Here is a 13,063-nt window from a genome sequence, read left to right on the forward strand (position 1 = left end):
TAAAAAAAGAACCAAAACCAACAGTTCTAATAAATTCTTGAATCCGGGGGCACCTGACCCTCATCTCCTTACATATTTTCTAACTTAACTTCCTTTCCCCAGATGGATTTTTGTCCCTTCACCTTAATCACAAAATATTTTTCAATTGTTTAAAATGACAGAACAGAAAAAAAAAAAAAAGGCAGTGCTCTATTGACACAACTCTAAATGATGCTTCAACTACTGCAGCTGGGTGGGTCAGTGGTAATTTACAGAAAGGTTTTCTTCAGAATTCTTTGGTGCTGACATGGAATAAATGTCTTTATTCATCACTCACCACTGACAGCTCAAAGCTACTGTTGTTTTCTGTTTGGTTGGGGTTTTTTTTGTTTTTGTGTTTTTGGTTTTTTTTTTGTGGTTGTTGGGGGTGTGTGTGTGTTTGGTTTTTTTTAACCAAGCAGCTTCCAAAGGATGGTATCCTGGCAATGCTACATTAGCTGTAGAAAAAGAGTACCCTGATAAAAATATTATTTGCACAGAGTTCATAGCTAAAATAAACAAAAGACCCTGGAACCTTGTCTATGAAGAAATTAAACTAATACTATGCATGCATTTATTAGTTAGGCCTTCTATTGAAGTTATAATTGTACCTTGTTAGTGATCTTATTTTTGCCGAGTCCACAGTGTGCTTCTGGTGTCTTTTAATCGCACCTCCCTTGCCCTAGGAAGTTCTTGCATTATTGTGTATCATTATTTTGTTCCTGTGAGTCCTTGGAAGAAAAGTCTTTGAATATTTGGAGGTTGTCTTCCCTCTTGCTGGGAGGGAGAAAGATAATGTGTTTTTCCCATATGTAAGCACTCAGTGAGCTTCACACAATTATGCTGCACATCAGTTTGCAAAGATCCCAACAACACCACCGTTGCAAACTGGAACTACAAATAACTTAGAACTCCCTATTAGCTCTGCTAACATCAGTGATGACAATCTCTGCTGATGACTCTTACAGATGCCCTTGCAATCTCTGATATTGGAATCAGCTAGCGAAATAAAAGTTACAGAAAATACTTGGTTAACATATTCTCAACTACATTCCCCAAACCTTAATTACCATGGAAACTTAGTGCCGTAAGGCACTAATGATAGCTGAAATATTTTCTCTTGACAAAAATGGGAGTGAGTCCAGAAAAATACAGGATTGTGTATAATGAGGCCTTTGATCTTTCATTTGCATCTGTGTTAAGTAGAAATAACCCCAGTGAAGCGAATTGAGTTACAGAGTTAAATTCATTTATAGGACAGAACTAGGTTTGAGAAATTTTCTAGTTCAGGTTACTTCCAGATCTTTTTTCCATTAACTTCATGTGTTTACATTAACTTTTTCTCTTTTCTAGTAAGAGAAATTTAGTAATGCAAAATAGTGTATAAAATTAGTAGACATATTCCCACCTCTGGTACAATCCTTGGGACAAATCCACTGAAGCTCAGAATTTTGCAGTCTGAGATTAAAAGTGCCTCTGATTTAGCCCAGGCTCCCCAAAACCCTCGAGTGCCCCATTTCTAGAACAGGGAGCACAGTCTTCACCATGCAGCAGCTTCTGCACACCTCGAAGCTGGACAATCAGCTGAGCTGAGGAACAGAAAACCTGCTTTCCAGCTTTACATGAATAAAATCTCTTTAATTAGTTGTAGGGGTTCTCATTTCAGTCTAACGCTAAGTTTTAACAGGCCTTAATGGAATAAAATGAATTTCCAGGAACACTGCCAGCACACACCAGCCGCGGCCGCCCCGCCCCGCCTGGCCGCGGCTCGGCTGCCCCAACGCGCATGCGCTGCTGACGCGCGGGGCAGAGGTCAGGGGTGAGGGGTCAGCTCGCGCCCCGCCGCAGCAGCATGGCCGGCGGCGGCCCGGCGGGCCCTGCAGCGGAGGATGGCGGGCCGCCGGCCCCGGGGCGCGTTCTTTTCCCGCCGACCTTCAGTGTGTCCGAGATCAAGAACAAGCAGCGGCGGCATTTCATGTTCCTCCGCTGGAAGCAGCAGCAGAGGAAGGTGGGGACGGGCTCGGTGTGGTGGCCGTTAGCGGATGGCGGGGGAGGCCCCGGCCGGCGGCGGGTCTGGCTAACGGATCGCTCTCCCTCTCTCACTAGGAGAAACTGGCCGCCAAGAAGAAGCGGAGAAAGGAGCGAGAAGCCCTCGGAGACAAAGTAAGGGCTCTGGCCGCAGCATGCCGTGGCGAGGCCGTCCCCGCTGCAGGGAGGGGGAGCTCCGCTGCGCACGGGGAAGGGCTCGCCTTGGTGATAGTTCCTCAGCTCAGCCTTGTGCCGGGGGCTCTTCCGTTTCGTGAGTGAAACGGTTTCTCCACAGACTTCATTGAAGTGGAGCAGTGACTGGGTGCTCGCTGGCCGTGATAGCCTGCAGAGCCACTGCGTCGAATAGCGGAGGTATCAAAGAGTTCATCTTGGAAACCTTGTTGGTACTGTGTTAAATGATGCTGTAGCCGGGCAGGGTGAGTTTTAAGTTAATAATGGTGTAAAGCAGGCCCTTCCTGAAGTTTTCTATGACCAATATAATTGCTGTGGCATTGTGTTGATGTCATTACTTCTGTATAAATTAAAATAATTAGATCTGACCAAATCCTGCCCAGACCGGTTGTCTGCTTTTTTCCAAGCCTAGCCATGAAGAAGGGTTTTGCTTCTTTTCCTGAAATACTTCAAAAGCATTTTGACAGTTGAAGACAGTCAGCTCTGAGTTCCTATATTATCATAATCTCACAAGAGTAGTGTAAGTAAAGAGAGTAAACGTTATAGATTACTGGTTGTTAAATAGTAGATGCCAAGGCGAAAATGTGTTCCTGTTGAAAGTACAGCTTTTTTTTTTTTTTTTTTTCCATGGAGGAGAAGTGGATAGAAAGTTCCCCTCTTTTTTTATTATGTTTCTTAATTAGACTGAAATTAAGTAGTGTCCCTGTTCTAGCAATGCTTTTCCTCCATGTGATGCTCTCTGGTGTCCCAGTAACCTGTGCATATTTTTATTCAAGGCAGTGTTGTAACTTCTTTTTTAAAAGCTGGCGTAAAATAAATAATACTTCTAACAGTATCATGGCAGCATGAATGTTATTTTTGCAATACACTTAAAAATTACATGAAAATGTTAATAAACTTGTTTATTTTAGGCACCTCCAAAAGCCGTGCCAAAGACTATTGAAAATCAGAGAGAGTATGATGAAACAACTGTAGATCCCAATGATGAAGAGGTAACTGCTTAATTTCTGCATGTGCTATTACGATAACTAGTGTTCACCTCCCTCCTGTTAAGATGTTGATGGATCACTTTTTACACGTGATGGGCTCACTATGAGGTGATGTCATTATTTCATAATCTACATTAGATAATTGCCTTTTGCATTACTGTTATTGGTAGTAAAACCTGCCAGTGTTCATCACACTAGGTTCTTAAAAATGTAAAAACCACATGCCTTGTGATGATTAATTATACGATAGATATTGTGATTTGAAATTTTTCCTTCTGAATTCAGTTTCATCAGATTTGAGATTAGTTTGAACAATTGTACTTCAATTATTTTGTATATGGTGGATTTACAAAGACTTCTGTTCTTCCAGGTTGCTTTTGATGAAGCAACGGACGAATTTGCACCGTACTTCAACAGACAGACAGTTCCCAAGATTCTTATTACAACATCAGACAGACCTCGTGGGGTATGTATGTTTTATTTGGAGAGTTCTCAGCAATTGGTTATAAGATACCAAGGTTTTCATGATTGGGAAATTAAAGATGAAAATATCTTTCACTTGGATTTTTTGCTGCTGTTTTATTTAGTGACTATCAATAACCTCGTATATGTGTGTAATCTATGAGTTTCTCTAGCACTGTTTCCTTCATAACAAAAAACAACCTAATACATGTTCTTGTATGCAGATGATCTGCATTACCTAATTGGGGAGATTACTGACATTTATGAAAACCATAAAAGTGTTTTTAAAAATAGGAAAAACTATACCTCAAACAGGTTATCTGGAAACTCAGACATTAGTACCTGAAGTCGTATTTTGAAATGTTAGGAACTTTTTGTAAGCCAATGTTTTTAATGAGTTTGGAGGTTATGCCTTTGGAATTTTCCTGCTTTTCTATGATTGAGGGAGGGAAAAAATAAATCCTTTAAAAAAAAAAAAAGTCCCTAGTGTGCTGCATTCTTTACTGCAAATAATTTTGTTTTTCCACTGACTAAATTTAATAGCTTATCTTCAAATGTTTATAGAGATACTGGAAGTAATATATCGTCAGGGAGGGCGGCTGGAACGAGCAACCCTCCATTCTCATAATACTTGAATTTGGCACTGTACTTACCACATTGCAACTTAACTCACTTGTGTTGCAGAGAACAGTGAGATTCTGTGAACAACTGGCTACCGTTATACCTAATTCGCATGTCTACTATCGAAGAGGACTGGCTTTGAAAAGAATTATTCCACAGTGTATTGCAAGGGACTTCACGGATTTAATCGTCATTAATGAAGATCGCAAAATACCAAGTATCCTTTTGTGTATTTATTAAAATAGATATACTGGTTCTGGGCCTGTTAGAGAAAGAAGATATTTCTGTAGCATGCTTCAAAGATCTACTTTATTCTGGATTTTTTCTCTTTGCTGTGCAGTTTACAGTGTTAACTACAGTTAGGAATCACTGTGCCAACTTGACTATCTGATGGCTAATGGAACTTTGGAATTATTTAAGTGTTTTGGCTTCTTTTTTAGATTGTAGTGCATGGATAAACATTGCTATTATTTCAGTAAGTTTAAGTTTGATTAATTAACAAGTTTTTCCGACCAAGAAGTTCCATTTAGTTTTGCTGACTAGACAAAACATTAGTAAGTGAGAAAGCGATAGAAGGTGGCTCTGGTTAGCTACTGACACAAAATTTAATGGGCTTATTTCAGAACATTAGGTAACTAGTTTATGAACGTATGTTTAAAAATACAATGAAACCTTGTAAATCAGGCATAGGTTATGGGTACAATACTCTAGTGTAATACCGCATTTCACAGAAAATGTTCCTCAGTAAATTACATGCTGAATTTTACCAGCCTTTTTTTTTTTAACTGTGAACAGATGGCCTTCTGCTAAGTCATCTGCCTGATGGTCCAACTGCTCATTTTAGAATGAGTAGTGTCCGTTTGCGTAAAGAAATAAAGGTGAGACTCCAACAAAATAATAAAAAAAAAAAAGGTAGAGTCCTTTAATGATAAACACGTTCAGTCTACTTGAACTGTCAGAACTGGTTGTGCTTCTGTATGATTCAGCTGATCTTGTAAAGGTGGGGGGGGTTTATAAGCTAACAGGAGGCCAAGGACTAGTATATTCTATTTCCATTGCAGCATATTTTAATTTTAATTGTTTTTTGCTTAATTTCTTCACATATTTTTATACTTCTGCCATTAAATAGCAGCTGCTAACCTACATCAACAGGGAGTACCCAACGTATAGTATACACACAACAGGGTATATAAAAATCAGTATAAAATATTTCAATAGATGTAGTTCATAGTCTTTAATAAAACAGTCTTTCTTATTCTTATAGGCCTGTCACCTCTTCTGTAGTAAGTATTACTTAGCCCTAAATAATTTTCAGTAAAATACTCTTTTGAAATAAGTTTTTAAACTTCATCTGTTCTTATTAAAGAAGAATCCAATGTACTCTTAGTCCCATATACTCTTAGTTGATACTAGTACACAGAGAAGACTCCTATGGTTGATAGACTGCATTATTTGCTATAACAGGTGCTGCCAGGAGTGGAAATTGGTGCAGGAGAGAGGAAATGTAAAATTATTTTTCATTCAATGTACACTGTTGACCCAAAGATCCTTATGTTACCAGCTGCTCCTTTACTTGTATATGAATGTAGATTGTGTTTGAAAAAATGGTTAGGGTATGTTACCAGTCCTCTTACAAGAAGTTGGCCCTGGTTATCCTCCTCATATTTTATTTCAGACTCTTCTCCAGTAATATATTAAAATGCTTTTGCATTTGGTCTATTCTTTGCATTCTTACCTATTACTTTCATTTCAGCGAAAAGGCAAAGAGCCCACAGAACACGTACCTGAAATAATCCTGAATAATTTTACAACACGACTAGGCCATTCTGTTGGTCGCATGTTTGCGTCTCTCTTCCCACATGATCCTCAGTTCATTGGAAGACAAGTAGCTACATTTCACAACCAACGAGACTACATCTTTTTCAGATTCCACAGGTGACGTTTTCCACAAAACCCACAAGTGAGAGGGGATGGTCTTGTAACTTTTTTGTAATTTTTATTTTTCTCTTCCCCAAGATATATCTTCAAGAGTGAAAAGAAAGTAGGAATTCAAGAACTTGGGCCACGCTTTACATTAAAGCTGAGGTCTCTTCAAAAAGGAACCTTTGATTCCAAATTTGGAGAATATGAATGGATTCATAAGGTATGTTGAAGTAATAACAGTCCTGCTCAGGAAGGGAGACTAAATCTGACATGAAATGTAACCACAAATCTTAGCCTAAAAGAGTATAAATGCAGTTCTCAATATGAAAGTGTTTAACTGAAATATTTAGAGGTATATTTTGAGAAGTATGCAAAGTAGAAGCATTCTGCTATATTGTAAGTTAAAAATAAAAACAGCAAGGATGATGAGTATCAATATACCATGACTACTTATTTGCAGAATGTATTTTCTTTAAGATATACAGATATAAGCAAATGTGAAAAATGCTCCCCTAGTATAAGCTATTATTGGGAGCCTAATAAACTTGAGGTTTTTTTGTGCACGGTGAGTGCAAGAATCAACGTAAAAATTAAGCTATTTACATTATGTCAGTTCTTAATAACAAATGGAAAGTAACACTGACCTCTACACATCAAGTGAAATGGAAGTATTAACTCTAGGCAATGATAAATGACTTTTCCAGTCATTTTTACCGTAGAATTGCAGTGGAGTGGCAAAACTTAGAAGTGAGTATCCAAGCTGTACCAGAAGGAAAATACCAATACTTCTGGTGTAGTCCATGAAATGGATAATCGTGTTTGTTTTACAAACACTTTGTCTACTGTCAGTAGACAGAGATCTGCTACATATTCTTTAGTTCTAAATCACTTATCTCTAATTCTTCTCCTTTGTTAGTCCTGAAAAGCTGACTATAAAGACTTAACTACACTGTCACTGTGACACATTTCACTGCCTACCCCACTGTAAACCAGAGTGGTTGTCCTTGATTGTATCCTGTTGCATGAACTTGCTGGTTAATAACTTTTCTTTTAAATTTCAGCGCCGAGAAATGGACACAAGTAGAAGAAAATTTCACTTATAAGGGCCAGCTGTCTGCCAGTTGCTGGTGACCAGAAATACAACTGCTTTGAACTATGGATTATCTCAGACTCCTAACTAATGATGATACTGAACAGTATCTGTCTGCAGAAAGACAAACTGCAAACGTTTAAACTTTCTACGGAAGCAGATCAAGTAGGACGCATCTTTCTTTCCGATGTAGCTAAATCCAACATGACAAAGATGGTGACTCCAGTTTAGCAGGAAAAACTATGGCAATGTCAGAGAAGTCTATAATTTAGCTATTACTGAAGACTTGCCATGACTGCTGCTGTATTGTAGAGACAAATTACACTTTCCAACATCAAAGACAGTAAATATTTTGGTTAAAGATACTCTCAAAATAAAGTATTTCTAGTTATACAGCTTTTTTTTTTTTTTTCTGTTAAGTGGCTAAACTCAGATGTCCATTAATCAGGTAAGATTAAATATTTTAAACCTCTTTCTAATTTACAGTATGCTGTTCCCTGACAGTATGGTGATAGTTTTCCAAAAATGATCTACATAGAGAACACTGAGAAGGCTGTATGCAACCCAGGAAATCTGGTATTTTATTTCATTAACTTCTTGCATAAAATAACCATGTTGCTGAAGTTACAAAAATGTTTGACTCCAACAGCTATGTCTTCTGTAAATGTCATATTTAGAAGAGGTATATACCCAAAGCAGTTGATATACTTCTATATAAAAAGAATTAAACATAAATGGGAAAGAATTTGTAAGGCCAGCTTACAGAAGTACATAAAGCTATCTCATCTAAAAATTCTGCTCAGCTGAACATGTAGGCATTACCTGCAGAATAAACTACTGTTCTGCCTTAAGACTGCATTCACTGACAGCTGAAAAGCTAAGTTTTCTTTGAATTATTTATTTTTTCATATGCAGCTATAAGAAGTGCTTTTCATATTTACCTAAAGAGTAAGATGGCTCATAAAGTAAGTCATCTTTATAGAATTAAGTAGAATTACTCTTTCAGATAAAGAACAATTAAGTTACTCTTTGCCTTTATTTGATGTCTGTGATAATAGGACAGCTGTATAGTTGAATTACAAGCTAACAGACAAAAATACTTTTTCTGTTCTGTTGTGCTTCTAAGTATAGTAGTACTGATGAAGCTTCATTGTTTTGTAAGACTATCAACCCCAGGCAAACTTGCCCGGACTATTTAAAGACAGACTCTTGTATATGCTCTCCAGCTGCTGTAGAGTGATGGAGTAACTGGTGAGGTGTCAATATATCCAGAAGTTAATCGACTTATTACAGTAATTTCAAGACCAGACTAAGTCAAGACACTTTTATTTTTTGCTTGCCATATAAAACTGATTCCCTTATGAAACAGAAGTATTATAACTAGCATACAGTTCATTTGGAGAGGTAGATGGTAAGAGGTTTGACGACAGTAGCAATTTTACAAATTAGATTTGGCACATTAAAGCTAAGCTTTTGTACAGACTTCAAACCAGGCCACTCCTTGAGGCACTCTGCCCATACACACATCAGCAGCTAGGAAAAGATGCTAAAAGATCTGAAAAACAAAACCAAAACGCAGTTAGAAACTTTATGCTAAATGAAGCAACTCTATGTCTAAGAACATGTACCTTCAGAGTATGCCATGGACAGCTGTTTAGAAAAAAAAATCTTCCCTTTGCACAGCTGTTTTATAAAACAGTTTGTAAAATAAACTTTTAAAACCATGAAGCTAGCCCTAAGGTTACGAGAAGATAATCAAAGCTGTTACAAAGGAACTGAAGCTTAGTGTCTCCTGGAAGCCAAACTGCTAAGTGGAAGGACAGAAAACCCTGTTCCCAGTCACTTGGTGTCTACTGAAATATCAGGCATCTACTTTGCCTTTGAAAAAGCAAGGGAGTCTGTGTAACTAAATACACTTCCTCTGCACAGAGGTGGTGCTGACTGCAAACATGAACTCTATTGGCTCATCGTGAAAACAACCATGATTACAACTAAATTCCTATTTTGAGGAAGCACTTGTAAGAGATACAGTGAAGGGAAGACATTTTCCTTATAGGCAGTGTCTCTAAAACTGCTGTTCTAATGAATTTTGCCTGTAACATCAGCAGAAACACGTGCTCCACTCCATAGTGAGAAAGGGGGAAGATAAGGGCTGTAACTGAGAAATAAACTATTTAATAAGCTTTTTATGCCCTGTGTGAGACAGAGAAGACTTTACTTCCTGACATACACCCCCAAGAATTACTAGACTTTGGCAAACCTCAGTGGGGAACTGTATGTGTCACTGATTAAAGTACAGTTTATTTGTCTTTTTATAGGTAATCAATCTATAATGCTTACAGATGAACCGATTTCTTCCTTGAATTACTGCTTAAAGCTGAAGCTACAGTAGCGTGAACACAACTCAGTGTCCAGGAATAGTACCTTTTAAAGCAGAGTACTTGGTAAAATTCAAATAGAAATAACTTTAAAAGCTACAGTAACTCTAAAGCACGTTTCAGTTACACTGCTGCAATACAATGCTCAAAACAATAGGGGAAGTGGTTTTGTTTGTTAAGTAGTCAAGCATCAACATCCATGCTGTTACTACTCTGGTCTTTACTAAGGTGAACCACCTTGTTTACACACAAACTTTGAAAAGCTTTCTACAGTCTGCCTGAGGGGAGAAAGAACAATTTTAATGACTCAGTCTGACTGTGGTCACCTTTCTATAAAGCTGCTTAAATAACACAATTTAAATCTAGCAAACTACAATTTTTTGGGTGTTGGAAGTCAACTACAAAATCAGAATACATCAAGGTTAAGAATCGTTATGAGATTTCTAAGGATTGTGAACTATTGTTAACTGCGTATCAGGTACTTCAAAATAACATTTATGCTCTCACCCCCAACAGATCCAAGTCAAGGAGGGGTGGGAAAGAAAGACAAGATAGAATTATCGTGCATTTACTGTGGGCAAAATGTCAAATTACTGTGACTCTCAGAGTCTTGGTGAGACAATTGTGGATCTAAAACTCGCCTTTTCTAAATAGTTTAGTCTAAAATCTCATCACCAGAATTTCCAAGGAATGCCAGATTAGTAATCTTCATAGTGACAGCAGTAGTGCTAATGAACCTACAGACCTTTTGGAATGAAAATCCAAATAAGTATGTAGCTGTTTCTAGTTATTTAAACTGCTACCTGTGTAGCAGCTTAATTGAGTGGAGTATGGGCCTTGATACAATTCCTGGAGCACATACTTTTTTACTTTTCACTTAGAGGGCATGCCCTATAGGGGAAAAGCGCTCTTCTTGGAGACCACCACTAATCTATCTTTCGAAGTACTCTTTAGAAGTTCAAGAACTATAGTCTGCTTCATCTGCCACCATCAGGATTCACCATGTATGCTGTCAGGGGAGGAATCCTATGTGAGAAAAGGGAAACTACCCTCAGACAGAAAGAAGATACAGCAGAAGTACTGTACAGCCAGGTTAGTCCAAATAGCAACTCCATAGTAGCTGGCCCCACTGCTACTTTGCTGCAGCAACAGAAACTGGTGAAAGCTCTGCAGCAGCTAAATGCTACTCATAATATTTATCATGTCCAGTAGAAAGCTATGACCAGAATAGGGGAAGAGGAGTCCAAAATGGGCATCTAGACCAACACCAGCTGCCTCCTCTGAATATTGTTAATACAGGCAGTCTCATTTAAAGCCAGCTGGTTTTAATGACAGAACAGTTTATGAATCTTAATTCAAGAACTTACCACTGAAAGATACCGAAGTAGTTCATGTAATTACAAAAACGAACAAACTTTCTGGGGTCTGAATGGATTTGTACTTGATGATACTCCTGTCAGTAGGGGATCATGTTGTGCATTCTGCAGGCAGAATTGCTTCAAGTCTGCTGCAGCCTGAGAAACCTAGTCACAATAGAAGTTGGCATTAGAATTCATTGAAGACTCTTTACTGAGGATGTAACTACATCAAAAAATACTGCTAAATGATTCTGCAATACTGCTTATGTAGATTTTATACAGCAGTTTCGTCATAGTTGTTTGGCTCCTTAAAGACAAGAAGTTGTGCAATATCAGAATAAGAATTAATTTGGAAAAATTTTCATGTGTAAACATCTAAGTCTGGAGGGTGAAAGATGAGCAACATCTTGGAGATGGCTTTGTTAAATGTATGAAAATCCTTGTTCCAGCATAAATCGTTTAAAAATACAGTCTAAGACGGGCTACGCAACTGAACTGGTATTTTATCCTCCCTCTTCTGATAAGATAGCGTATGGGCTTTTTGGTAGGCTGTACCCACCTAAAAGCTGAACAGTGAAAACATTCTTTGTCTGGTTTTCCTTTGCTGTAACTCTGAACTCATAAAAAAGAACGATCAAAGTTGCAGAAAGTAGCATCTTCACTAGTATCTTGTATTTGCAGTTTGCCCGGAGTATCTCTAATCTGGCAGGGCCCAGTCTCGCCCCGAAAATGCACAAGTTAAATGCATTTGGTGTATCTTGCGGCGAAGTCTCCATTTTAGAGTGTCGGGGCCGGGCCGGCCAGGCAGCCTGCGGTAAACCCCGACCCAAGCTGCCCTTCTCAGAAGACGACGCTCCTCAGAATAAGCAAATGAAAGGGGAGAGCGGGGCGCGTCCACCCCTCGGGGATGCGCTTCGGCCGGAGCGCGGACGCCGGGATCCCCCGGAGACTGCAGGCAGCCGGAGGGCGCGGCGGGCCGGGCCCCGGGGAGGCGGCGGCGGCGGCGGAAGGGGACGCAGCTGCGCAGCCGCCCCGGGCTCGGCTCGGCTGGGGAGGCCCGACGGAGCCCCGGGGGTAAAGCCTGGGAGCGGGGCGCCGCCGCCAAGGAGGGTCGTCGGGGCGGGTCAGGTCGGAGCGTGGCTGCCGCGGCCCGGCCCCTGCCCCGCCGGGCGGCCCGGCCGCCTCAGAGGAACGCCGTGGGGCGCGGCCCCCGGGGCGGTGTAATGGCGGCGCGGCCGCCCCGTCCGTCCCGTCCCGTCCCGGCTCCGCTTCTCACCTTCACGCGAGTCACGCTGGCCTCCAGGCGCAGCTGCTGCACCACCTTCTTCATGGCCGCCACGTTGGAGGAGCCCGACATGGTGGGAGCGGCGGCGGGCACGGGCACGGCAGGCGGCGGCACACCCAGCACAACTTCCCGGCGCGTCCCAAACTCTCCGGCTCGCCGGCGCCTGCGCAACCGCCGGGGCCGCCGCCGGGCCGCGGGGGGCGCTGCGGGGCCGCGGGCGGGCGGCGGAGGCCCCGGCGTAGGGAAGCGCGTCTGGCCCCGAGCCCGGCGGCGCCCCGCGGTCCGGGTTTCTCCCTAGAGCTTGTCGTTCGTGGTGCTCTCCTGCGGGCTCTGCATGCCCGGGGAGGGGGAGCCGCCTGGAAACACAGAAATAAGATTCCCCCCTCCCCATTTATCGATAAAGTGGTTTACAAGAAAAGACACGGTAGAGACCAAGGCGGCAAGCCTTGGTGATAATATCCAGTGAGTTACTAGTTGGAAGCTTATTTTGAGATGTAGTGAACGAAGTTACTAACTTTGCTCTTGCCAGCATGTTTGGGTCTTGACTCCAGCCTAGAGAGAGTGCGTGTTTACTGCAGAAAGTGTCCAGGAGTATCCGTGAAGCCTGGAGTAATGGCACGGGGTTACATGCAATGGGAAATGCAACATCTTGCATATATACAGGGGCTAATGGGAAGAATTTCCACTGTAACCTGCCTTTGGTTGAGAGTAACTGGAGA

At 40.9% G+C, this 13,063-nt stretch overlaps 2 protein-coding genes across 3 annotated transcripts; one reads left to right on the forward strand and one right to left on the reverse strand.

Moving 5' to 3' along the window:
• Positions 1-1,843: 1,843 nt before the first annotated feature.
• RPF1 (ribosome production factor 1 homolog) lies at positions 1,844-7,718 on the forward strand. The gene is made up of 9 exons (XM_074906491.1): positions 1,844-2,026; positions 2,125-2,181; positions 3,150-3,230; positions 3,598-3,693; positions 4,374-4,527; positions 5,106-5,188; positions 6,064-6,245; positions 6,327-6,453; positions 7,295-7,718. The coding sequence occupies exons 1-9, from the start codon at positions 1,871-1,873 to the stop codon at positions 7,334-7,336; spliced, it is 978 nt and encodes a 325-aa protein (XP_074762592.1). The 5' UTR covers positions 1,844-1,870; the 3' UTR covers positions 7,337-7,718.
• A 915-nt stretch (positions 7,719-8,633) lies between these two features.
• On the reverse strand, positions 8,634-12,504 carry GNG5 (G protein subunit gamma 5). Of its 2 annotated transcripts, none has more exons than XM_074906494.1 (3): positions 12,336-12,504; positions 11,082-11,224; positions 8,634-8,878 (listed from the first exon to the last, which is right to left on the reverse strand). In XM_074906494.1, the coding sequence occupies exons 1-2, from the start codon at positions 12,414-12,416 to the stop codon at positions 11,099-11,101; spliced, it is 207 nt and encodes a 68-aa protein (XP_074762595.1). In that variant the 5' UTR covers positions 12,417-12,504; the 3' UTR covers positions 8,634-8,878; positions 11,082-11,098. The 2 variants fall into 2 exon arrangements, with proteins under 2 accessions (XP_074762595.1, XP_074762594.1); XM_074906493.1 differs by having other exon boundaries at positions 11,069-11,224.
• Positions 12,505-13,063: the final 559 nt, after the last annotated feature.

Source organism: Athene noctua, chromosome 5, assembly GCF_965140245.1.
Source record: "Athene noctua chromosome 5, bAthNoc1.hap1.1, whole genome shotgun sequence".
NCBI lineage: Eukaryota > Metazoa > Chordata > Aves > Strigiformes > Strigidae > Athene > Athene noctua.